Raw genomic sequence first — 26,792 nt, 5'->3', positions numbered from 1 at the left:
AGAAAACTGATGCTGACCCCGAAGAGCACAGATAAAGGACCAGTTTCCCAATCCTTTCTTTGCTCCTATCGTATCTGGTCTCTTCTATGGGTGGCGGCTTCTCCTTTTAGGCGGTATTCTGAGCCAGCATGAACCAAACTTTAGCAAGCCTTTTTCCTTCGAAAAAGGAAAAAGTCAGTTTTAAACTGACATTGAAGAAAAATTCTTCAAAAATAAAATTCTTCAAGTATTTAATCAGAATTCTTTGGGCTGAAATACTGCGATGGTATTTTTCTGACCCAGACATTCCTAAGCTGTTGATGTAGTTCAGCAGGCCGACTCCCTCCCAAGTGGCTTAGCATGTGCGAGAAGGGTGATTGGCCACGAGGCGCAAGCAAGCGTTTCCTAAGACGCCTTTTCTGAGTGACCTCATCCGTATGCATCAGCATCACCGGCGATGACTTGAGAATAAATTAAGGCTGCCACACAGCTAAGCGCCAAAACATCTTTACAATGTCCGGAGCAGTTCAGCGTCCAGATGCCGACTTCTCTCCAAACGGCACTGGTGACATTTTTCATTCCAGATCACGTAGTGATGATATTACATACTCCAGGAACTCCACAAACTCTCTTTCCCCAGAAAAAATAAATGTGTGCGTGCCCTGGACACTTCTCACTAAAGCTGCACACTGTTTCGGGGAGATAAAGATACCGTTTTTCTCTCTTTTTACAAACTATGAAATCTAGTCTTTTCCATAGTGTGAACATATAATTTGTCTTTTCCCAAAACCACAGTACTCAAACTTGCTGCTTCAAACAACATTATGTAAGAAAGGATGTGTTTGTGTGTGTGTGTGTGTGAGAGAGAGAGAGAGAGAGAGACAGACAGACAGACAGAAAGCTGTTACTGTGTTCTTCACTGTTATAGGAAAAGAAACACCAGATTACCATTTCACCTTACGATGTTTGCCCCAGTTAAAACAAACACGGAAACTGGGCACTTGATAGGGAGCCCAGCCATAGCGAGCATGAGCGTCTGGGTCTGGATGCCCACAGCCAGGCAAAAGCCAGGCATCACAGGCATCGCAGCACTGGAGTCCACTGGCTCACCAGGCCGGCTGAACTGGTGAGCTCTGGGCTCAAGGAGAGACCTGGCCTCAAAAAACAAGAACAACTGAAGAGGAGGACACTGGGAGGTGACCTCTGGCCTCTCCAGGTGCACATGTGCACATGCATGCACACATGCACAAACATGCAAACACACATGCACACGCACGTGCGTACAAATAACTAAGGTCTTTTAGAAGTCACCGAAAGAGAACTGCCTTCCACGATAGAATTCAGTCAACATGTGAATTCTGTCTCTATGCATATTCTTCTCCTTAGAACCAGGCAGGGAAGGCTTTTCAAGGATTCTGAGAAAAATTACAAGGGATGAATAACAGGAGATGAATAAAAATGTCACCCCGGGTTTGAAAGGATCGCCCGAGGCCCTTGCAGCCTCAGGTTTTATTACTTTCACTTCTCTAAATCCCACAAGCTGCCTCAGCCTGGAGAGCGAGCAGCTCCCAGAGCGGGACCTCTGACAGGTTTATTCACCGTTCACATCATGCCCGTTTACTGCCTGTCTCCTATACATTAAAGCCCGTGCTCTGGGAGTTTATAGCCTATTTAATCCTGTCATCACTCTACCTGGGGCGGCTGGGGCTTCTGAGGAGCCTCCTTAGAATGACAGTCCTGACTGGCGCTTCTAAGCCCTGCCCCTCTGAATGTCTCCTTCCACCCAGTGCGGTGGCGGCTTTGACTCGCATGGTGCTGGCGGTCAGGGACACGGACTCTTCAGAAAGTCCACGTTTCCGAACCACCAGAAAGTTTGCTGTTTCTGCCGTCAAATGGTAACAGGATATGGGATGGTCCTACGTGAGGGCCTCCCAAGACAGCCTGGGTGCTATTGCAATGATGACATCATACAACAGCATTTTAGTGTTCATCTAATGTTTGCTCAAAGCAACGTAAGTCACTGTATCATCTGATTATCAAAGATCCGATGTGGATCAAATTGAAAGCAAGCCAAGGTTGAGAGATGAGCACCATTTCATTCATCTATCTATCTATCTATCTATCTATCTATCTATCTATCTATCTATCGCCTGTCTGTCTGTCTACCTATCTATCTCTGAAACAAAGTCTCTCAGGGTAGTCCTGTCTGTCCTGGAACTTACTCAGTTCAAGACCAGGCTGGCCTTGAACTACGACTGGCCTGCCTCCGCTTGAGTGCTGAGATTACAGTACCATGTTTTTTTGTACCGGCTTTGTGGGAGCCTAGGCAGTTTGGATGCTCACCTTACTAGACCTGGAAGGAGGTGGGAGGTCCTTGGACTTCCCACAGGGCAGGGAACCCTCATTGCTCTTTAGGCTGATGAGGGAGGGGGACTGGATTGGGGGAGGGGGAGGGAAATGGGAGGCGGTGGCGGGGAGGAGGCAGAAATCTTTAATAAATAAATAAATTAATAAAATAAAAAAACAAAAGCAGAGACATAAACTATCACATTAAAAAAAATAAAATAAAAGGGAAATGTCAGTTTACCTGCATAGAGCCTCGATGGCATCTCTGTCCAAGAAATCATGTTCTCTCTTTACCAGAGCCACATCAATAGGGAACAGGAGATCTGTAGGGAGAAAAAAAAAAACAAAAAACAAAAAACAAGTATAGTTGAGTGCCCAGGCTCTGGTCAAATTAGCTTGTTTCGGCAACACGCTATCGACTGTTCCCACGACTCCTCATCCCCTCTGTGGGCGCATGTAGTGGTTCCACTCGTGGTTTACGTCAGTTCTAAAGTAGTTGAGGGCCTCTGAGTTGTTTCTCTGTCACAGAAAGAGTTCAAAACACTTTCTGCCTTCAAACTAGTTACTAGGCAGTAAATGCCTGCTCTGAGTTATAATTTAAGCCAGGTTGAATACAGTAAGGAGTCTCCTTTGTGATGGGGCTTAAAAAAAAAATGTCTTTGCTCACAGGCCATCAGGGAAGGGGCCACAAGAAAAACAAAAGCAAGCCCAGAGACAAAACAGAACCCTGGCCAGGAAAGATTCAGGGAACAATGGCCAAGGGCAGCTGGAGGGACTGGTCCATTTACATGATAGGATATACTGCAGAGAATTCAAGATATGCTATTTTAAAACAAATATTAGCACTTCCATGTGGCAGCCAAAGGGTTAACTCCCAAGTAAAACAAAGGCCTAACTACACACTTACTGCAAAACAATGGTAACCCAAGCCCCTAAATCTGTGAGGGTCCACTGCTCTCAGAACAAGGAACTGCTTACATCAGACCGAGAGCAGGAAGAATGGCTCTGTACGGCCTGCAGAGAGAGTGAAATAGTGATTACATGCTTGGGGACCTGGGGGTCTCCAGGGAGAGGGATGGAGAAGGGTTGCTTACAAGGTGTAGCTGGGAAGCTGGCTGGGAGGACCAATGACTAGAGCTATGGAGTTACTGAGATAGCCATGAGTGACCACGATTGTATTTTTTTTTTTTTTTGGATTTTTCGAGACAGGGTTTCTCCGTAGTTTTTGGTTCCTGTCCTGGAACTAGCTCTTGTAGACCAGGCTGGTCTCGAACTCACAGAGATCTGCCTGCCTCTGCCTCCCGAGTGCTGGGATTAAAGGCGTGCGCCACCACCACCGCCCGGCTAGAATTCCTGATTTCTAAGGATAGCATTTACAGCATCTTTAGGAAAACAATGTTGAAAGCTATCTCAGTATTCGTTTACCATCTATTCTTTTGTTTTTTTCTGGAGGCAAGAGTTGGATTCCTTTCACCCTGACTGATAATATACGCAGACGAAGGACATTGTTACAGCTCGATGGCCAATGGAGATCTGTAGGGAATTTAGTATTCCAAGTTTATACTTCTTCATCAGTAGACAGAGGGAGGGCTAGTGACACTGTCATAGTGACCACACAGAGAAGGATAACAGTGAATAGGAACGCAAAGTACTAAATAGAATCACGGTCACATACCCTTTAGGGACTCAGACTCTATTAAACAATAAGCCGAGATCAGAGGAAATACTTTCAGATAGTATATAACATAAAAATCTATGAATGGAAATGCAAAGTTTTAATGTCCTTGCCTGCTAAGCATATGTGAAAAAGAAACCATGCTATTTTAGCTGTTTCTAAGTTTCTACGCTATACTTAAGGTCAGTTTTCTGATCCAAATGAGTAACAATTCTGTTTTTTAAAAAAACTACCCAGTAATGACTAACTGTGAGGAATGCAAGAATTCAATCAATTTTCTTCTTATTTGCCTAGACTGTTTGTTGAAGGAACTGGTTTTTATAATATGATGGTTTACTGATGGGTAGAAGTGGTCTGAACCCAACTTCCAGCCTGGGTGTAGAGGGAGGAAGTGAAACCCTGCAGGCAGCAAACGGAGCTAATCAGGAAGATGAGGGATCTGTGGGAGGCCGTGCCACCAAATGTGTGTAGCTTGTTCACCTGGCATAGGGGCAGGGTGAGGTGGGAAATGACTGCCCAGAACCTGGGCCAGCACATCCCAGAGACAGCCTAGGCTTCAGATGATTTGGAGAGATGCGGCAGATACCAGCAGGGACGATGGAGCCTGCATGTTAGGACTGTGAAGGTAAGACACGCCAACTGGAAATTGGATTCACCACAACCAACAGGCACAAGAAGGCGCTTCTTAGCAGCGAATCAACACCCCAAAAGGACATAATTGAAGGAAATTTAATCTTAAAGAGGAAAACAAAAGCCTGGCCACTGGAAATCCAATTACCTTTCCCTAGCTCCAGGAGAGCTGTAAACTAGAAAAGCAACAAGTGCTGTTCCTACTTCCACCTCCAAAGCCCTTTAATAGGTAGGAGGTCTTGTCTGAGGGCAGGCAACTCCACTGCGCAAAGTGTTGGGTCAAAAATCAAAATAAAAGAACAATAAGAAATTGCATATATGCTGTGAAATTGAGGGACACTAAGCTATTTCAGAACATAAAAGTATATCACCGAAAGACTACGTTAGGAATCACTCCATGCCTTGCTTGATTTGAAAACTGCCTATAAAATGAGAGCCTTCACCCCACGGTCTAGTGTCTTTGGTATAGGAAGGTACTCTGCACACTACCAAAAGAGAAACATAAATGCTAATCCAGCCATAAACCCTTCATCTACAATGGTGTCCAGCCTGTAAGTCAGGCGAGGGCAATGGTGGGAGTAACCACGACTGGTTACTTTGGGAGTAACCAACCAAGATCTGGTTTGATTTAAGACCCGGGCCATAAAATGGAATCCATACCCCCCACGGCTTGGGTGTGCAAGAATCTGAGACTAGAGAGCCCAGGGACCTTGGGTAAAATCGAGCACTACTGATCTTAAAACAAAATAAAACAAAACAAAAAAACCAACAGCCTGTAGCGCTACAAGGACTCCTAAGGACACTCTGATAACTCGCGGACCACTGTCTTGCTTAGTCATCACCAGAGAAGCACTGCCCTACAGTAGATAGAAACAAATTCAGAGACCCACAGCCAGACATTATGCAGAGAGTGAGAGACCTCAGAACACTCAGTTCTAAACTGATGAGTGTCTCTTCCTCCAGGTTCCTGCCTTGAGTCCTGAGTCCCGTGTCCTGTCACCCCCCCCCATCAAATCCCTCCCCTCAGGAGGCAGGGAACCCTGCAGTAGAGGAGTCAGTCAGAAAGCGTTCAGCTTTATCATGAGAGAGAGAGAGAGAGAGAGAGAGAGGAGAGAGAGAGAATATTAAACAAACAAAAAACAAAAACAAACCCCAAATCCATGAAGGTTATGTGGGTAGGGAGGTGGGGAGGCTCTGACAGGAGTTGCCCGAGGGGGAAAACATGATCAAAATATATTGCACAAAAATTTTAAATAAATAAAAATAATTAAAAAGTAAACATTCAAAAGAAAATGATCTATAAAATGGAGCTCACTATTTCAAAGCTCCGATCATTATAACATAATTTCATATGCAGATAATAGGTCTCCCATGGAAATGAACAGCCAATTCATCTCAATGGATGCAGAACGCGTGGTATCGACCCATGGAACCAGAGCCTCAGAGGAGTTAGACGTGACTGTCCCTAGCTTCCTGTCAACTTGACAGAAGCCAGGGTCAAGTAGGAAGAAAGAAGCACACCAGAGAAAAGGCCTCTATCAGATTGGCCTATAGGCAAGTCTGAGCTGCATTTTCTTCATTAGTGATTGATTTGAGAGGGTCCAGCCCACTGTGGGCAGGGCCGCCCTTAGGCAGATACTTCAGGGTACTACAAGAAAGCAAAGCCAATAAGCAGCAATCTTCTATAGCCTTTGCCTCAGTTCCTCCTTCCAGGTTCCAGCCCTGACTTCTCTTGGTGATGGGGTGTAAGCTGTCAAGATGAAATAAACCCTTTTCTCTGCAGGTTGCTTTTGGTCATATTGTTTATCACAGAGACAAAGAAAGCAAACTTGTACGATGATCTTTTTAACTTTAATTGTCCTTTCCTGTTTTGGTGTGTGGGTGTTTTTAGGACACGGCTTACTCTTTGCAGAAGGACAAGATGACTCTATTAATACTAAGGTTCTGTTTTACTTTTGTTTTGAATGGTGGGAGTCTTGGGTACTTATCCCATTGTTTTAGAAACTGGAATATTTAACTAAGTGACAAAATGTCTCCGAGTAAGTCCTCGATTCATGAGGTCAGTGTTACGAAGACGCTGACTTCAGATAAGATGGCATCCTTGCCTTACCTTCATAAAGCTGTGCATATTGGGGGAATCCGGTTACCCGCAGCCAGTCGCAAGCTTCCTTGGCTTCAATTTCTAGAGACAAACAGAAGACAAATTTGTTAGCCACGTTAACCCTCCATGTGACTTTCCTGCATTAACAAACTGATTCTATCAGACAAGCAAAAGACAAATTCTGTAAAACGATATATACCTACAGGCAAAGGAACCAGCAAAAAGTTCATACCCAAAGGCTTACATTTTATACATCCTTCCATCTTTTTTTAAAATGAATGCAATGATGTGTTTTCTCTTTAAGGAGAACAGAAGGGGCCTGGGGCTGTAACTCAGAGGTACAGCCATGCATAAGGCCCTGGGACTGATCCCCTGTGCTGCAGAAACCAAAACAAACAAAAAATCCAAGATGGGTTCCCAGCAGTAAGTTACTCCGTGCTGCTTCTGGACATGCTTCCAAAAAGAGACGCACAAGGACAGAAGGGGTTGAATGACTGAGCTGAAGCCCAGCTGGCCTAACAAGGCTTATTATTTTCTGCTTCAACAAAACCCCACCAGATAACACCCTGACATCTAGAGTAGAACCTGGCTGGGCACAGTTGCTGCCCTGTGGCATTTGTGGATTGGGCCTTTTGCTAGCCAAAGACAATGACAACATGCCTTTAGGAGCACTGTATTCCTCAGTGGGAGGGAGTCGCAGCAGGCTGCCTCAGGAAACCAAGGGCACGATGTCACTGAATCCCAGCATCTTGGCAGGCTAACTGCCTAATAAAGGCCCCACTTCCCCGTGGTTAAACATCTTGTAGATAGTATTGCTAAACAGAGGGGCCAAGAGCAACTGACACGCTGTGTTCAAATCCATTCAGGCACGCATTTACAATCCCATTAAAACTGACTCGCGGAGGTGGTCCTGGACACATTAATTAGTTTCTGTGTTTGCACAAAGAATATTCCTTTCAACTCCTCTTCCCACCTTCTTCAGGCCATTAGAGCGCTTGGTTATTTAAGGCTATTCACTTGACAGACGTCTCAACATTGCTTAATCAAGCCCAGATTCCCATCTTCATTAAGCCAGATGTCAATCTGGTGGCCACCATTACAAATACACGCCTCACGTTACTTTTGTCTACTCAAACGTTAAGGTTTTCCACTTACTGTTTATTTTTTTTTTAATTTTAACTTATTCTCCCCCCCCCCTTATCCTTTCTAGAAAAGCAATTTTTAAAAACTTTAATTCGTCAAGGCAAGTTGGAATGTCGTTTCTAGGCACACCAGGGAGCAAACTGTGGTTTTTCTGAGTGAGTTAATACCCAGCTGAAATGAGGGTAACACTGGACCGTTACGAAATACCGTCTTAAAGGTTGCTTTCCGTGAGAAGAAGTAGTACGACTAAACATAAGGTTCAGGACCCAATGGGCAAGAGGCTAGCTGGGTATGGACGCAGAAGAACTTCCTTGTTCGCGCTGAGTAAGGTACACAGATGTGAATCACCCGCGCCTGGTCTTCTTCATGTATCAATTTTTAAATTGAAATTAGTGCATTTATTTACTTTGTGATTGTGTGTATGCACGTGGGCCTGTGTCCTAAGGGGTAAGATGTAGAGATCAGAGGACAATTTGTGGAAGTCTGTTCTCCCTCTTCCACCACCTAGACAGGAGACAGATCCTCAGGGTTGGTGGCCAGCACCTGCTGACCCAGCCTGCCAGCGCTCACGTATTTTTTTTTTTAAATCCATGTCTTGTCTTCCTAAGGATTAAGGAAGTTTTAATAAGATCGCAAAACAGCTTCTGGGAGAGTATTTTAAGAAGGAAAAACATGAACGCTTAACATTTTATTTTAAAGGCTATGAAAAATCAAAGTTTCCCTCTGTGGAGCCCTCCTGGTTCCCAAAGAGGACTACAAAAAGAAAAAAAAAGGCTGCTTGTTTTAAAAAAGCGTTTTATTTTTGGAAATTATATTCCACCATTTCTCCCTGCCATACCTCTCAAATATCCCTCCTTGCTCTCTTATAAATGCATGGCTTTTTAAAAAAATGTTTTATGTGTATGGGTATTTGCCTGAATGCAGATCACGTGTTTGCTGGGTGCACAGGGAGATCAGAAGAAGGTGTCGGATTCTCTGAATCCGGAGTTAGAGATGGCTGTGGGCCACTGTGTGAGTGCTGGGAACCAAACCTGGGTCCTCTGAAAGAGCAACAAGCATTCTAAACCACGGAGTCATCTCTCCAACCCCACAGATTCATGGCCTCTTGAAAACATTTAAAATCATTCAGTGTGCATGTCCTTAGAGAATATTTCCAAAGAACAGACTGCAGAACACAGGATAACAGATGGTTAAAAAGGAGTACTTGCTTTCTTATTTTCTCAATTAAAAGTCAGGTGACTAGAGACTCTGAGCATTGGTCCATTTCGGGGCACATGCAGACAGGGCATCAGGCTAGTGTACATACAAAGGCTTCATTAGGCACCAGCTTAGACGATGCGGACACCTATTTACAGCATGCTCTTGATTTTCTCATTCAAGTGGTTTTGTGTTGAAAGAAAGAGGCAATGTATTTTTCTAAAGCATCTTTACATCTGTTAACGGAATCCTTTACCCACGAGAAGAACGTTTTACCTACATTAATCACGTAAGGTGCCATGCAATTTCTGAAACACCCAGATGTCTACAGCTGGCTTGTGTCTCAGTTATTCCCTATCACTAAGAAAATGGCATGTTCTCATACAGTCCCACCCTGATGTCACCCAGTCACTTTCAGGGCCACCTGGTTAGCAACCAAATGATGTGAGCTGGGGAGATGGCTCTATGGAGAAGAGGATTTGCTCTGCAAGCGTGCGGACCTGGGTTCAAGTCCCAGCACCCGTGTAAAAACCATGCAGACAGGTGGACCCGAGAAGCTCCAGCCAAGCCCGAGCCTTCTGCACGCCGGTTCATTTCCTCACACTGATCCTAATACACGCTCACAGCACCCTCAAGGTACAAGGTCCTAAAACGCAGGTGGAAGCAGTCAGCCAACTCCCCTCAAGAATGAGCTCTATGTCCCAGGTGAGAGAAGAAATAGGGGCTCACAGAATGCTAGTTTGTATAGAGCAGAATTTTCCTTTGTTAGGGAGGCAAGGGACAAAGTTGAAGATGTCGAAGCAGGACCAGGGAGATGGATGTTGGGTTGCTGGTGTTCTTGCACTAGTCTGATCAGCTGTGATTGATCCTGGGGCCCTTGGTGGAGAGAACTGACGACTGAGGCTATACTTTGACCTCTACGTACACACCACACAGCGTGTGTGCTGCACATACGTGCCTGTGCAGGCGCACACACCCCCACAACCAGGAAACACCACAGCCTGTTAGCCAATCACTTCAGCATCTTCTCCCACCCTCAACACACTGTGAACGCCTGGCTCGAAGGGCAGACTTCTTCCTTGAGTGAAGGCGTGTGGTGTTGTGCGCGCCACGAGGGATGGTGTTTTCTAAAACAGCGAGGCCACCAGACTCGAAAGCACAATGGCCACACAATGAAACTTGCGGACGAGGGGTTCTGCTAAGCAAGCCACAGACACGTATGTTAAGGAGGAAACAGGAAATTTTTCTTGGAAGCAGCTTAGCTGTTGGTCGTTCACAGAGCAGTTCTGTGCGTGAGATGAATGAGCGCTGAGACCTTTTGTGCACGGCCGGGGACCCTTAGCCAGTATTGACACATTTCCTGGCTGTATCGGATGCCCCGATTTTCTTGCTATACCTTAACTGTAATCCTTTATCCATGACAAGTCACTGTAAGTGTGCCAACTTTCCCCGAGCCAGAAGCCATCTTGCTGCTGAGCTCTGCAGGTTGAGTGACAGCCCAGGAGTTTAAGTGGGCTGCAATATCGCCACAGTGAGAACCTGGGGGTTTCTTTCCTTCTTTCCCTCTAGGCCCGCCCAGGAAATCTGTTTCTTCAAAGAAATGCTAAGGAATTAGGGAATGCTACAAAAGAGGCAAGCACTTTCCCCGGTCCCTTGGAAGTCCTGCTATAAGGCAGATGTGTGGGCAAAGACTCCTGTGTACAGAAAGCTGCTCTTGCTGTGGACAGGCAAGCGGGGCTTTCAAATCTAAACCAAGATTCATTCCTGCTCCTGGGTGACACGGGATCCCTTCAAAGGGAAGAAAGGGCCAGCTTATCAGGTTCTTGCCGCCACCGGGTCAAGGAGGTCAGAGATGCACACACTGGCTTTAGTAACAGCCCACCTTCACTTCGTGGGTGGGGCTCATAGGGTGGGTCATCTAGAGAAGCATCCAGGTCATGGAGCACAGAAAGGTGGTAAGGCCTCGGGAACTTCTTACAAAAGCCAAAGACCACCCAGCCCCACATATTCAAATTGGTTTCATTGCAGCAAGGACATCTTATTTTATGAAAGCTCCCTAAGCCCTGCAAGTGTAGGCAGGACTGGCTCCCTACGAGTCCCCAGAGCAGCAGTTCTCAACCTGTGGGTCGTGACCCTTTCCCAGGGGTCGCCTAAGATACTGGAATCCACATAATTTACTTCACGATTTGTGGCAGTAGCAAAATTACAGTTCATAAGTAGCAACGAAAATAATTTTATGGTTGGGGGGGTCAGCACAGCGTGAGGAACTGTGTTAATGGGTCCCCGCAGTAGCAAGGGTGAGAACCGCTTTCCTAGGCTTTTCCTTTTTCTTGAATTCTAACAACTCTTGGTTAAACCTCTCTTCCTCCCCATCCCCAACCAGTTCCATGAACTACCTAGACAAGTTTTCACTAACCATGGATTTCCTTCTGTCCCACCTCTGGCTTACAATTGTCCAATGACTTTCTATCAAATTTGACTCAAAATTCAAATCCTGCAGCAAAGTCTGTGGGCCTTCCTAACCTAGCCTCTGCTGGTCTCTTCAGATCTTGAAAGGCCTCTAAAGGTAAGCCCTCTTAGTTCCCAGGATGCCCAGGATGGAGACTCTCTCTTCAGACTCCAATACCACCCCCACTTTCACCTCGCACACTTCCCCCTCTTAAATTCGGGTCCATCTCAAAATACTCCTTTTGTACACTAGAACCACACGTATATTTGTCTTAAAAAATGTAAAGAAAAGGAAGTTCGGCAATATTTTCATTTCTTCAAAGGCAGACTAAGAACTTTCACCTGACAACTATAAAAGTAATGTTAAACACGCACAACTGCCAAAGGCTGGTTATCAGGAGTTATCTATGCAGAACGAATGCCTGCTAGGGCCAAGTCCTCCCATGGAATACTTACTTCACGTTTATTAACCGCCAATGTTATCTAATCGCGGGAAGGATTCTGAGGGCATCTCAGCTGCATTCCTACCTCAGGTGCCTAAAAGAAAATTCCAAGCATCTAAGGCACATATTCTGGAAGTTTCTGGGAGTCAGGGCAATCCTTCAACTGGGGCTTTGGGCAGACCCAAATCCACTGGTGGGGCATTAAGTGAAAGAAACCAGCCTGCATTTTTTTTCCTTCGACAGTCTTTACTTTTTGAACTAGGTGAGCTGGCAGCTACCTTCAGGGATAATCAAAACCCCAAGTTCCTGCCAAGCAGGAAACCAGGTGGAAAGGCATGCCACAGCCCCGGAACAGGGGGCACAATGACCCTCTGCCCTCTTTGCTGGAATTACTCAGATTTCTCAAGAGCTCTCTAGGGCCCGTGTGTTGGTTAAGTCCCAAATGATTTAAGTCAACACCAGTGAGGCCCTTTCCCCCCTGCTCCGTGGAAAGCCTGAACAGGGGCATATAAAGCCAGAGTGCTGACCACACCCCCACCTATGCCCACTCCCATGCCAGCCCCCAACTGATCGGGCTCCCTGGCTTCCTCCTGCTCACCCCTTCCCATGCTCATCTTCCACAGCGTGTTCTGTTTACATTCCGTGTGCTCGCCTTGTAAGCTCCAAGGATATTCCGTCCTTCTCCTTCACAGATACCCCGCAAAACCCCACACTATTTTGTGGCAGCATGGTGGGTCCCTCAACAAATACACAACTGTGCAAATCAACCACCGATTTCATTTTCATCCTAGTAAGCTTAGTCTTCTGATTAATAACCCCAGCGAGGACCTGTTATACACAAGGATGGTCTACAACCGGAAGTGCCTGTGTATGTACATGTAACCTGAAGGGATACAACTTTAAGTGCCTATGTACGTATGCACGCACATGTAAATCTGGCGTTTCACACAACAGTTACAATACCTGCTTTGGCGTCTTACACTTCCTTTCTGCCTACTGGTTCTTCTCCAGGACACAGTCCCTCCCTCTTCACTTCTACAATCCTAATTCCTCTCAAAGTATTGACACTAGAAACTGTTTTAGGAACATTTCCCAATGGTATGTATGGATGTTTGTTGACGCTTGCATCGCTTGAATGTATAAACTGCTTTTTAATGAAGTAATGAGTTGACCTGTTTTATGAAGGCCATAGTCATGGCCTAGAGAACATAATACCCCAAATATTTCCTAAGGGGAAGGCCTCCAGAGACCCCCAAACTAAGTCTAATTTTCACAGAAAACCCTTCGGCCTGTAGCAAACTCTTGGAATTCTATTTTTTGTTGGTCTTTAAAGCTTTACCTCTCGGGAGACTTCCTGATTCCTGCAGAGGCAGGGAGCTGGGTGCTGACATGCACGGGGACCTTGCTCCTTCTAAAGGAGCTGGTCCAGCTTTTGGACAATCTGCTCCAATTCAGAGGCACCAGATGGTGTCCCCAGGCCAGAGAGTTTCTAGCTCATTCATTCCAGGGCACTCTCATTTAAATTACCTAGCCCAGCGGGCTCTCGGTACTAGTAAAAAGATGGAAGCTGGGGGCAGACTCTTTTTAAGTGTTCTCTCCATCTGTTGACGATTTGGAGGAAGATATGCTGCTTTCTAGGAGAGAATATTCCTAGAAATAACGTAAGGAGGGGAATAAAGAAGCCACTTTGCTCCCGTGAGGTGATGACAACTTAATAAAGGGTTTTTACTTTGAAAGGAGGGAACCTCTCTGGAGACACCCTGAAAGCCTACACCTTGATTGAGCACTTGAGGGGACACTTCAGCGATGCCGAAATGACAGCGAGTGACATGTCCTTTGGGCCTCCCCCTTTGCACAGGCATTTGCAAAGTACTGCTCTTCCCACTGGAACCAGGCAAGGGAGAGCGGCTCCCATCACGACCAGGCCGGGCTATGCTAATGAGCGCTCCTGAGTGGCGGGCTGTCAGGAACTTCCAGCCTCCACACCGAGGCACCTCATTTCCAGGAATAGAAAATATCTCCCAGCTAATCAAAACCTGGCACCTGCGCTCGGGGACAAAGAGGTCAAACCGAGAGGGAACTGATCCATTAAGGAAGTGGACGCAGTAGCATCACCTCTCGCTGTTGTATGCCAGTCTAGGGGGAGATAAAAATAGAACTTTGCCCCTGCCCCCATTCTTTTACGTTATGTGATGGAAATATCACCGCAAAGCTCATTACTTTGAATGCCAATTATGAAAAGCACCATTAGGAGCCCACCGTCTGTCAATCAATATATACGCATTATGTATTTCAAGGATTTTGTATCAACTACTAAAAGACAAATTACAGACTAAAGGAAATGGCTTGGATTAGGTCTCAGGGTGCTAACTACCTACATGAAGACAGCTTCAAGACAGGGGGTGACACAGCTTTAACACGCCCTTAGTTTACAAAGCCTCAATTCCGTAAAAGGTGGCACAGGTCTTGAGGTTACACAGTCAGTGTCTGAAGGCCAGATACCTGATGACAAACCTAGAGTCGGTCCATCTCTGTGCTGAGAGTCTGGCACACACGACAATGGCTTCTCTCTGATTGTTAGCGGAGGCCTTTACCCCAGGGTCCTCCAGGAGGACCAGAACGAGCGAAAATAAAACACTTCAAAACAAAGCCATGACCAGAAGTTAGAGATAAAGAGGCTAGCAAGAAATTCCAGCAGAAGCAAAAGAGCAGCAATGAAGAAGGCCAGCACCGCCTCACCTCTATTTCAGTCCTTTCTGACCAGATTAAAAATAAAGAAAGAAAGGAATGAAATGACACTACAGGTTCATCAAAGACCAAGGAGAACAGAACGTGGCAAATATTGGTTAAAGGCATAATTCACCGCCTCCTTTGGTCTAACCTAAGGCGAAGATGTTTTTCAATTTTACACGCTCAATTTTTTCTTTGTCTGGGTTGGGTTTTTGGTGGCCAAACATACACAGGTTAGGTAAGAGTGGTATATCCCCACCCCCACACAATCCAACCAATACCAAAATAATCTAAGGAAAAAGAAGCATATTCCCATCGTTGTGATGAATTAACTAACCATTTTCTTTAAAATTGCTGGGACTCTCCGCAGCCCAAGCACACACTATTTAAGAGTTAAATTTTAACTCCTATCCATCTACTTAATTTCTTATAAACACATTAAGAACCCCATTTTGTGAGGGCCCCCGTCTGTTTACACAGGCCAACAGGAAGGGGTCTGGAGTGTCACTGGGATGACTGTGACCTTGGATACTGAACTTCTTTCTAGCTCAGCAGGGGACAGGCTTTTCCAAGGAGGCCTTTGCAAAGTTCTGGAATTTCCCTCGCAGTGACTTCCACAGATGCCCAAGCATCACATAAAATCCCCTTTCCACATCATACCATTTGGTTCAGAAGAGGGAATTCGGTGGACACTGGCTATATGACGAGGCCTCCATTTTATCCAGACTGGAGAAAATCATCCTGGATCTGCCACCCGAGTGTGACATAGGGCCCACAGGCAGGACGGCCTGGTTGCAGGGCAGACCCACACCTGGGTCACAAGTCTTTTCCTCGCTGGCTTCCTAAGCGTGGTGGGCCTGGGAACGCTACAAGCCCAGGGTGTGGAACACTTTTGTCCCTCAGACATCCTTTGGAGACTGCCACAGGAGAAGGAAGGCGCCTCGCGACAAGAATCAGGAAGCCACTTCCAGTTCCCTCCACGGGACACCGAAAGGCGGGGCAGGCGAGAGATCAAAACGTGGACGGACGGACCGGAGGTGTCAAAGGCATCTGGGGACCCAGCGTCACAGAGTCCACTGCTCTAATATCTTTTGATTTCCCCCTACTAGGGGAGAGGCTGGCCTGAGAAGGCCGCCAAGTAGTAGACGTGAGTGGGAAGGACCCAGTATCATAAACACCTAAATCTAGTGACAGAAGAAAACCAGGGGAGCCTGATGAAGAGAAAGCTCTCCATTGTGTGGGCTTGGGGACTTGGGGTGCAATCAACACTTTACCTCAAGTGCCCAAGAGCCTTACTTTGTAGCAGGCAGAAATTCTGTAAGATGTCAATTACTGATACCTAGCACACACATTTCTCTTAGAAAGCATCTCACAGTATCTTCACTGGAGAAAACACTGCTCCATCCAGTGGAAGGTAGACTTTTCCGAAAGTGGTCCCTGGGACTCCCCCAGATGTTAAAGACAGAAGCTCATCTCTATCTGCTAGGCTATGATCACCTGATCACTTTACAGGTTCCCCAGGAGCACAGAGGCCCCAGGAAAAAGCAGTCTTTGTAAGGCCTGGCCGGAACATCCTAGAAAAGCCTGACCCCTGACTGTCAGGGTCTACAACAGCACACAAGCTAAACAAGCAAGGTTGTCTTCCCGCCAGCCACTACTTAGGATAGCTAGGAAGGAATAGCTAGTATAAAATAGGTCAAGGCGGAGTCAAGCAATTAACTACCACCAGGGAAGTTCTCCTCTCCTTATCATTGATCTCCAGAATCCTCAACGATAACACAGGGGCCACCTCAGGGAGAAGTGTTGACAGACAGGGTGGGCTGACAGACAGGCCTCCGCGGCTGGAAATCTACCCACTTCATATTAACTGAGTGTCCCACTACAGCATGGCCCCCTTAGCCTCCATCTCAGCTACCCATGGTCAATTGAAACCAACTAAAAGTATGAAACGAAACACTCCAGAAACAAACAATTTGTAAGTCCTCAATAACTCCTACTAGGGATTACTGTCACTACGGCCCTATCTTCCTGCTTCTGTTGTGAATTTTTTACTGTGTCTGATTTATGAATTTTATCATAGGAATGTATCTATGGGGGAAACACGGTCTACAGAAGGATGGCCATGTCTATGGTTTCAGGAACTCCTGGGCGCCTCGAGACATATTCCCCAAGGATAAAAGAGGACTACTGTAACTTGAGCCCGAAAGAAAACACCCCTGATTGCACACAGTCACAGTAGTAACTTGCTTCTATATAAAAAGAAAATAAAAATTGTGACCCTCTTGCATGGTCTCCCTTCAAAGACGACTCGTACTTGACTCCACATTCCTCTGTTCACAATGGCCAGAGTCAGAAATAGGACAGCTGTGAACGTCTGTTCCAAAACTCATTTTTCTTCTCATTTCACAGCCCTGCAGATCAACATGGGTTTGGGCTTTTCAGGCCAGAGTAGGCATTTAACTCTTTAGAAACTGGGCTAGTTTTAACTTGACCTTGACCCCCTTAGGAGACTCAGAGAGGCAGCTAAGCTTAAGATATTAGAATCACTCTCAGCCATTGGCTCCAACGCATGTCACTGTATCACTGGCCTGTACAAATATTACAAACGACAAAGGACAACAGCCGCCTTTCCGCTACTCTGTTTGGCTTGTCAGGCGTCTGGGTACCTGGGCCAGGTTGGCCTGACACTCCGCACAGAAGCGAGACATCAGTCTGCACCGGTTTGGTAATATCCAGGGGGGAAGCGGAAACATCTGAGGTTATTTTTACTCCTGCAGGTCTTCTGGCTGTACAGGGTGAACAGCAGCAGGGTGGAGCAAGTATTGTCTGGAGCCCTTTAGGACTTTTTTTTTTTCTTTTTTGCTCATGGCCTCATTTCCGTCTTCCTGTTGCTAGGAAGGGGAGTTAAGCATGAGAAACTTGTGTTTACAATACTGGCCCATCCTGTCCAGAACAAGGCTCTCTTAAAAAGAGCCCCATTTACTTCGCTCACTGTACTCTGGATGCCCCCAATTCTTCTGGACCAAATCACTCTTCCTTGAATATTTTCAAATTGAGTATTTACTCTCCTAAGTCATAAAAATACCACTCATTTAAACATTGCATCATGGTTTTGAATCTCCACAGGGACACCCAGGGAAACCCAAGTACTAATTTTTTTTTTTTTTTTTTTTTTTTGTATTTGAAACCACCTTTTGGAGCCTCACCAAGCCTCAGACTGGAAGCATCTTGCGGGGATCTCCTAGGGCCCCTTGAAGTTCCACAGCGCTTCTGCAATAAGAGCTGGAGTCCTAGACAGTTTAAAACCCACTTTATGCAGTGATACCTCGCAGTGTGGTCACAACACAACTCTTAGCCTGTTCTAGCCTGTTTGGAGGAAGGTGTCACCCAGCTTGCGAGAAAGTAAAATCAATTTGTCAAAAGCAAACTTTTGCAAAAAGACAGCTTGAGAGAAAAATCTGTCTGCTGGGCTTCATTTTCAACTCTCCGAACAGTAGTACTAATGAAAAAATTATGCAGCCAGGTTAGGGCCAGGCTGCAAATCCGGCATGCCTCAATAAAAGCGAATACAGGCAATCTCCAGCATTTTCTCAGGAAAGGTCTCGAAATAACTTCTGAAGGCACATCTGCTAACCATTTGACACTCGTTCCTCAGGACTTTGGTTCTTCTGTTAGGGGGGCTGCTGCCTCGAAGGGTACCCCTCTGACCATCTGCTGCAATCTGCTTGCCAAGATGGCACTGGGTGCCTCCATTAATTCCACCCTTATGGTCAGCAAATTATCCCGCGGAGGACTAGCCTGCTGTCCAGATGGGAGCAAAATTAGTCAGCCACTTGGAGCCGCTGATAGGTTTACATTCTGAGTGCAGCAGTCCGCTGGGCTATTATTTTCCCTCATCCCTTCAGCAAACAGAAATTTGCAGGGTTAAAAAAAAAAATGTAATTTGAGACTGGGCATTCTGCCTTCTCCAGAGCCTGATTTTTTTCCCTCTCTACTCAAAGGCGTCACATATGCCACCCCCACGAATCTTTTGGTAACGGATGGCTGTGCCAAGCATTCCTCCGAATCACCAGCCACAGCTTGAAGCAGCCTCTGACTCTGAGAATGAACCCATTTGTGACCACGTTGGGTGTAAAAAGCCTCATTGAAAGCAAAACCGGATGGGGCAATATTTTTTTTTCCTCCTCTACTGAGCAGATTAATGACTTTAGGCAGGGCTTCCCGTTTAGCTGTTAGCATCATTTGGGAACAGAGCGGACGTCAGTATCCGTCACCCCAAGAGGCACTTTAAGTGTAGTAGTTTATTTGAGCCTTACAACCTCCACTGTGTCAACAGTTACTACCTTGAGTTGCGGACAGCACAGTGAAGTTATGCCACTTTCCAGGGTCGCGCATCTTGCGCGATACTGATCCCCAATTTACTTGCCGCGCATCACTCCTCGCACCAAAGGCCATGCACTGAAATGACTCACAGAGACAGAAAATTACACCAACAGGGTGGGCTGCTGTTCTGGGAGCAACCCTTAAGAAGGATCAAAGGCTCTCAGCTCCTGACATTGGAGGAGGGGACAGGGGCACAGAGAAGGGCACTAGTCCAAGAGGCCATCTCCTTGATTTAAAAAAAAAAAAAAAAAAAAAAGCCTCAGGCCTGGAGACGTGTTTCCTTCCTTTTCCCCAGCCCACGAACTCTTCCTCTCACGCCAAGGGCGTGGGCATCTAGTGGGGGCTTTTCAGGAACCGCATCCAACCACCCCACACAGCGGGAAAGCGCTGAGTTCCCATCTGAACCCCACGTGCGACGGGGGTTGGGAGTGGCCAAGGAGCAATCCAGACTTAGCCCGCCGAGGCTCAGAGATTTCCCAGCGTTGAAAACAGAACGACAACAAAAGAACACTTCGGTAAATGCACTCGGAAACAGTGCTAAGGAAACTTTCCTCAAGTACAGCTAAAGTCCACACAGTCCCTTAAATAATGCTTTCTTTGGGAAACAATACTGATTTGGAACGTGTAGGGTGTAGGACAGCAAAAGATAGAACCGTCCCCCAAAGAAGTCGCAATGGGGTCGCTCGCCCCTGGAACCCCAAGGCCGGTTTCTAGGAACAGGAGTCTAAGTCATCCGGACGCCAGTACGCAGTTCCCCAGGCAATACGTGGCCAAGGGACTTGACCCGAATTAAAACCTCCCTCTCCAAACTCTGACCCAAGCTGCTTAAACACACACGTTTTACTACTGAGAGCCTGGGGCGACTCCTCTGCAAGCGTGTCAAAACACACAACTACAACACGGACTTGGCAGGGCGGGGTGACAAGTCCTCTTCGGCAGGTCCCCTCAGCAGCTGACCCCAGGCAGACTAGTCCGACAACACGACACAAGTCCATCTTACGTGTTAGGATCATGGTGTCCGGTTCGTCTCTACACATCAAGGTCGGCGCAGGGCGGCGGGAGTGCACCGGGGCAGCCCGAAGCAATCGGGATCCCACGTCGGGACCCACGATGGCACCCGGGACGTGAGCCCTCGCGGTCGTCAGCACATCCTGTTTCGACGCTTCCCTGCCCTTCGCCCTAGCTCGGGCAAAATCGTGAGTTTGGACTGCCACCGCGAAAGGAGCGCTCTCAGGGAGCGGGACGCGGAGCTAGGGAGGCTTGGCTCCTGCAGCGTTGAGGCTCAGCCATGGTCCAGCCTGGAGCACACCACCTTCCACTCGCCCGCTGCAGCAGCGCTAAGCTTGCTGTGCGCCCTCCCGGCCGCACCCTCCCACCGAGCCCGCCCCCACGGGCGGGACCCACGCGGCGACCTCGGGCTCCGCTCTGGCTCCGCCCACCGCGCACCAGGTCCCGCCCAAAGCCCGCCCAGGTCCCGCCTGCGCCTCCTCCGCCCTTTCGCGGAATGTTTTCCCAGGGTCTGCTCTGCTGCGGCGGCGGGAAGCGCCTGAAAGTCGCCAACTACTGGCCTCTGGGGTAAAGTCAAAAAGCCTGGAGGCTTTTGCTGGGTGCAGAGATCCGGGCCTCGTGCTCACACAGGAGCCGCCTTGGTCTGTGCACCCGCAGGCTATCATTCCGGTAGACATCACAAAAACTTGCCGTGATGGTATGGACAGTGGAGAGGTAAGGATGGATCAGTGTCTCTTGACCAGAAAATGGGGAAAAGCAGTAACCTGGTCTTTGGGACACCCAAAGCCCCCACTAAAGCCCTCAAGAGTACAGACGGAATGTGGGTATTAACATGGCTATGGAAGTTTCCCCCAGCACGTGGGGAAGAGCCAGTATACCACTCATGCGCGCAGTCATAGCCAGTGCATTTCTGTGATATTTGGTCTAAGGTCACAGTTTCTTATATTTTTGGTTGTGAGCCTAGCCTTTACGGCTGAGCCATCCCTCCAGGCCTAAGGTCACAGTTTCGAAAACTGCTCATGAACTAGTCCCCAGCCTGCCATTTATAATCTCTGATGGTGATAATCTGATCTGTGTTTTTTTTCTTTATCAAAGGTTCAAATGATTCTCAAGCAGCTTAGGTGGAGGTCCCTCATGTCGTAAGAAGGCCCCGTTTTGAAACTTGCGACAGAATATAATTAAGAGTAAGGTGTTTAAAAGTCCACAGCAATTTTCATGAAAATTTACTTTGGAGTAAGTTGGTGTTTTATGTGTGTTTATTGATGGAAATTTGTGCTTTCAATCCCAGGAGAGCATTTACTGTGGGCCAAATGGTTTCTCCACTGAATCATACAGCAGCCAGTAAAGGGGACCCATATCCTTCTGGAGTTGACTTCTTCCTAGGGAAGCTATGCAATAAACAAAGCAAGTGGAAAAATATGTAGTCAGTTAGATGAGAGGTGTTAGGCAGGCTAGGAAATAAAATTGGGGCCAAGTTTATTCTTCAGTAAGTAAAATGTATTCCCATATACTTCAGAATGGATTGATTTTATAGCCATAAGCTAGGTTACAGATGAGGCTCTTCCCACTTCTACCAATGGCACCCTATTTTCCCTACAAGAATTCCACATTTTGGAAGCAACACTTAACCTCCATTTAGCAGACCTATGACCAGGACATTTTCCTGATGGCAAATGCTGGGGACCCAAAGGCAGTGCAGAGTGCATGTGGCCTCTGCCTGCCAAGAGTTTGTAGAAGGATGGGAAGAAATGGGGGTGAACGGAAACGAGGGACTGTTGAGGGCCCAGGAAGTGAAGACCTGAATAGCCCAAGAAAATGGAGTTGTCCTCAGAAGGGTGGATGCTGGGGGAACTGTGAACGCATCCAACAATCACATCTCTGCAATGTTCAAGCCCCTGAGACTAAATCACATATACTTTGCATACAACTTATGGACATCCTCCCTACATTCTTTTAAAATAATTGTTAGATGACTTATCATATGCAATACGATGTGAACACATGTAGATTTGCATATGATCGGTACAGATGCAGGTGGGTTTTTTTTTTCCCTCCGAATATTTTCTCTTCGCTATGGTACTATGTGCGGGTCAGAAACCAGCCTTGTGTTTATTATCTTGTTCCACTTTTACATGGGTTTGGAGGATCAAATTCAAGTCCTCAGGCTTGCGTGGTGTCTTAACTTGCGTCTCTGATGCTGTGCTAAAACACTGATGAGAAAATAAGAGGAGGAAAGGGCTCATTTCATCTTGCAGTTTATAGTCCATCGAGGGAGGACATGAAGGCAGGAGCATAGAAGCAGGAACTAACGCGGAGGCCAGAGATGAGTGCAGTTTACTGGCTTGTGTGAGGCTACGTAATCCAAGATTCCCTACCTAGTAGTAGGCTGGGACCTTCTGAACCAATCACCCCTCAAGAAAATGACCCACATGCTAGCATATAGGCCAACCTGATGGAGGCATATTCTCACCTTCTGAGATGAGTCCATCCTTCTTCTCAGATGTCTCTAGCTTGTGTCGAGTTGACAAAAAACTAACTAACATGCATGGCCAGTGCCTTTACCTACGGAGCTTTCTCATGGCCCCCACGACACTTTATAAATGTCTAGCTAAGATTTTTACCAAGTTGCCAAGCTGGCCTGGAACTCACTCTGTAGCCCAGGCAGACTTTGAACTTCTTATCCTTTTGCCTGGACTTCTCAGGTAACTGGGCTCATGGACCTGAGCCATCTGGCCCAACCCCTGGATGTTTCCTATCAGTGACGATTTGAATCCAGGGACCAGGAAGTTGTGGATTTGGTAGACCACTGGTTTATTAAATGGCACATCAAATTCCAACAAGAAGTTCCTGTTCCGAATGTCCAGGAGGAAAGGAAAACAATGTAGAACGAAGCCTCGGCTTTGACCTCTGTGAACAACCGGCGCTCTTGCAAGCCGGGCCGAGGGAAGGCTGGCAAAACCAATCAAGAGTATGGATAGACAATGCTGTTGACCAGACGAAAGAGGATCCCCAAGCCAGCTCAGAGCCCTTTTTGCTCACTTAGCCTCCTACCCATCACCATGGGCTTCATTTGTCTATCCCAGGCAGCTGCATTTGTCTGCGGCTGAGATTTGGGTCTCAAGGTGCAGGACTCTGAGAGGTAGGCTGTCCCACGCAGTACAGATCATTTCCCCTCAGCCAGTAGTCATGGTTACTGAAAGTTTTTTCCTACGTAAGAACAGAGAAACAACACAAGAGCTGGGGAGATGGCTGCGGGCAAGGTCACTCGGGGCAAGCAGGAGGACCTGCGCGGGATCACAGCGTCCAGGTGAAAAGCCTGACAAAGAAAGGGAGCCTGCTAAGCACAGTCCTGGGAGACTGGGGAATCCTTGGAGCTTGCTGGCTATAATGAGTCTAACCAAATTGGTGAGTGCTAGCTAGTTCTGGTAAGGCAGATCATAACCGAGGAAGACACTTGCCACTGACCTCTGACCTCTGGACAGGTATAAAAGTGTGTACACGTCAACACATGTACACATACATCACACACACAACGAAAAAAAGAAAAAGAAATCCCCCACAAATTAATTAATTAATTTATTTATTAAATTATAGGTAGTTGTTATTGAATTATTGATTCCCGGTGGCGTACTTTGAAGACTATTAAGACGGTATAATGGCCTGTTCTGTTCACCCCAGAGGCAAGTATTAGCTGCATGGAGACTATTCACAACAGCTGCCCAGCAGTCCCTATTTAGATTTATTTCCTAAAGACTTGGTGGAATTACCAAGGAAAGACAAAAAAAAAAAAAAAATCTCAACAGCTAACTCCTAAATTGCATAGCAGAGGAAGAGAGCTATTCTAAATTTATGATTATGGGTTCATACTCTATCTTAACGGTTGACATGAGATATTACTGATATTGTCCAAGGACACCTCTTTGTGTGTCATCCCCCCACATGTTAGAAACACAAGACTACTTGAAAAGGCTTAAGCATGTGATGTCGTTGAGGCAAGCCCCAGTAAGACAGGGCAAACTGGGTTACCAAGAGACCCTCTAAGAGGAGAGCTGCCAGGGGCTAGATGGATATCTCAGTCATGAAGAGCATACACTATGCTTGTGGAAGACCTGAATTGGGTTCCCAGCACCCACATCTGGCAGCTCCCACCCACCTGTAAACCCAACTCCTGGAGATTCAATGCCTCTGGCCTCAGAAGACACTTTAACATAATCCCCTTGCCACATAAACACCTTAAACTTATTGCAAAAATGAATCTTAAGAGAAAGAGGGACGGAGGGAGAGAGAGGAGAGCTACCGGCCCAGTACTTGCTGTTTGGCATTTGCTAACAGAACAACCCCAATACACTGGGTAAAATGTCAGACGCTCTGTTCTATTTCCCTCCCCTTCCTTTGCTCTCTTTGCTATGTTGATAATCACACCAGCTACCTCTACATGCCAGACAAGCTCTCCACCGCCAAGCTATACCACCAACTCCATTTGTGTGTATTTATGTCAAAGCTTCCACTGTTTAGATGCTGGCAGCTAATTTAAAAAAAAAATCTGAATCCATCCTGAGCAATTTCAACTTTGGGCTTCATTTATCCCTGGGGGCAATTCGTTTAAACCTCTGGTCTAGAGATAGGAGCCAAATAATCTCTGGAAATTTTTTTGCTTCCCTTAGGACTTGAAGACTCTTCTGTGCTTGGAAAATGTTGTAATGCAATTTGTGCTCAATGGAACATTGTGAAATGACTGGGGAAAATAGTTTTGATTTGTAATGCTCAAAGGAAATATGACAAAGAAACAAAATCTTGAAAATAATGTTAGTGGTTTTCAATTAGGGGGCATAATTCAATTGGGAACCCAATGGCTCTCCTGAAAACACTCACTTATTTTTTAGCTCAGTTTGGGTTCTTCCTGACCCCTTCCCCTAACTGATATTTAGCTTTTTTTAGAAGTTTTCACACACCACACGCTGGACCTGCAGACAGAAAGGGGAAGGGAAGAAAGGACAGCAAAAAGTTGATGCTTCTAAAGCTACCAGGAGAAGCTGCCTAGTGCAGCTAGACGTGCTATTATAACTTTTGGACAATCCCCATTCAGAATAGGAAGAAAGGTAATTTATTCTTTTGGAAACATCTTTAGATTATTAATGAATGGTACTAAGTGACTCTGTTCTTGCACAAATGATGTAAATCTGCTTTTTGGATAATCACTTAAGCCAAACAATGAACCAGTCTAGGGCAGTACATTTATCTTTCAAATAAGAAATAATTATTAATTAATTATATTACTTATTAATTATTAAGTCAGAGAAAGGCACTGTGAAGCCAAAGTGAAGATCAAGGGGGGGACCTGAAGGAGAAATCTCTTGTTCAAAAGTAGAGACAGATAAACTTGCAGAGATAGTGGAATTCTTTTTCTCTTTCTTTTTCTCTCTTTTTTTTTTCACTGAGTTCCTAGAGATTGAATCTAGACAAGCCAGGCAAACACCACACTATCAAGCTATATCTTTAGCCTTCTTTTCATGTGAACCAAAGAAAAACACAAAAAACCATGTCTCACTACATTGAGCAAAACTTGAACTAGGACTTCTCCTGCTCCACCCTCCGGAGTGGGATTACAGGATGCTCATTGAGTGGAACGTCTGGGCACACTGAATCTTGGTTCTTGATGTGGATCTAATACATCAGTGAGCAGGCTTTCTTGGGATACTTAGCATATTTACGGTAGAATTTGTTTGAAAACCTAGTTTATCCAAAGGCTCATCTGTGGCTTAGCCTAAGGCCTGCCTACTCACAACGGCCAAGATGAGAACCCAACAGTGACATGCCATCCCGTGCCTCGGCCACACCAACATTTCATTTGATCTTTGCCAAGAGGAAGCTGGTTCTTTCATGTGGCTTCTGGCAACACAAGAATCAAGGAAGTGGCAAACAAAAAATTACAATTTTTTTCTTTCTCTTTTCCATGCGAGCACCGAGGCTTCTTTCCCTCTGAATTATCCAAGTTAACTGCAGGCTTTGATTGTCTATTCTGTTAGCATCCTCTGATTTTAATTCTCTGTAGCCTGCTAGGGATTCCCTGACTGCTAGGGATGGGCTATGTTATTTAAGAAGCAAATGGTATTTTTATCTTTGTCATTTAACATGGATTAAAATGTTCATTGTGAAGAGTTAAGAAAATATGAAAAAGTGTGAAGAAAAAAAATGAAACTTGATAACCAAACTACCTAAGATGGCTGAGATATATTGTAGGTCTATCTGCGTGCCCAGGCTCCTGGTCAGACAAAACTGAGATCATAGTATATATTGTTTCTTTAAGTATATGTACTTATTTATTAAGAATGGGTCAAATGCAGCTCAGGCCGTCCTTGAACTCATTATGTTGCAAAGGATGACCTAAAGTTACCTTCCCTGCCTCTAAGTTCCAAGTATTAAGGTCATGGGTATGAGCCACCATGTCAGGTTTTAGGCACTGCTGTGAATCAAGCCCGAGCTGTATGCACACTTGGTGCAACTGAGCTACATCCTCAGGCCCTATCGCATAATATTTCAATTCGCTTTGCATGGCTGATGAAGATGCTCTGCTGTGGTTGCTCTATATCCATCTTATAGGCATATCAAGCAGTTAACCAATGTGGAGCTTTTATTTTTTTGCAATTTTAAAATATAGGCATTCTTAGATAATATAAGTTTAATTTAAAGAGCAAAGGTAATAATTTTA

General features: G+C 46.0%; 1 protein-coding gene across 3 annotated transcripts in view; it reads right to left on the bottom strand.

Annotated features, from left to right (window-relative positions):
- The window catches only part of LOC121442806 (rho GTPase-activating protein 7), a 152,612-nt gene that overhangs the window by 22,608 nt on the left and 103,212 nt on the right, over nt 1-26,792 (bottom strand). For 2 of the 3 annotated variants that reach the window (XM_041644439.1, XM_041644442.1), the window contains exons 2-3: nt 6,741-6,812; nt 2,567-2,648 (exon numbers count right to left, since the gene is read on the bottom strand). In XM_041644439.1, the coding sequence (XP_041500373.1) occupies nt 2,567-2,648; nt 6,741-6,812 (154 nt within the window). Of the gene's footprint in view, nt 1-2,566; nt 2,649-6,740; nt 6,813-20,075; nt 20,410-26,792 lie in introns of those variants that run through there. The other variant, XM_041644441.1, reaches the window with a different exon arrangement.

This window comes from Microtus oregoni, unplaced genomic scaffold, assembly GCF_018167655.1.
Source record: "Microtus oregoni isolate MIOR12 unplaced genomic scaffold, Mior012 000096F_ref0000112, whole genome shotgun sequence".
Classification (NCBI taxonomy): domain Eukaryota; kingdom Metazoa; phylum Chordata; class Mammalia; order Rodentia; family Cricetidae; genus Microtus; species Microtus oregoni.
This window is presented reverse-complemented; position numbering and strand designations above follow the sequence as displayed.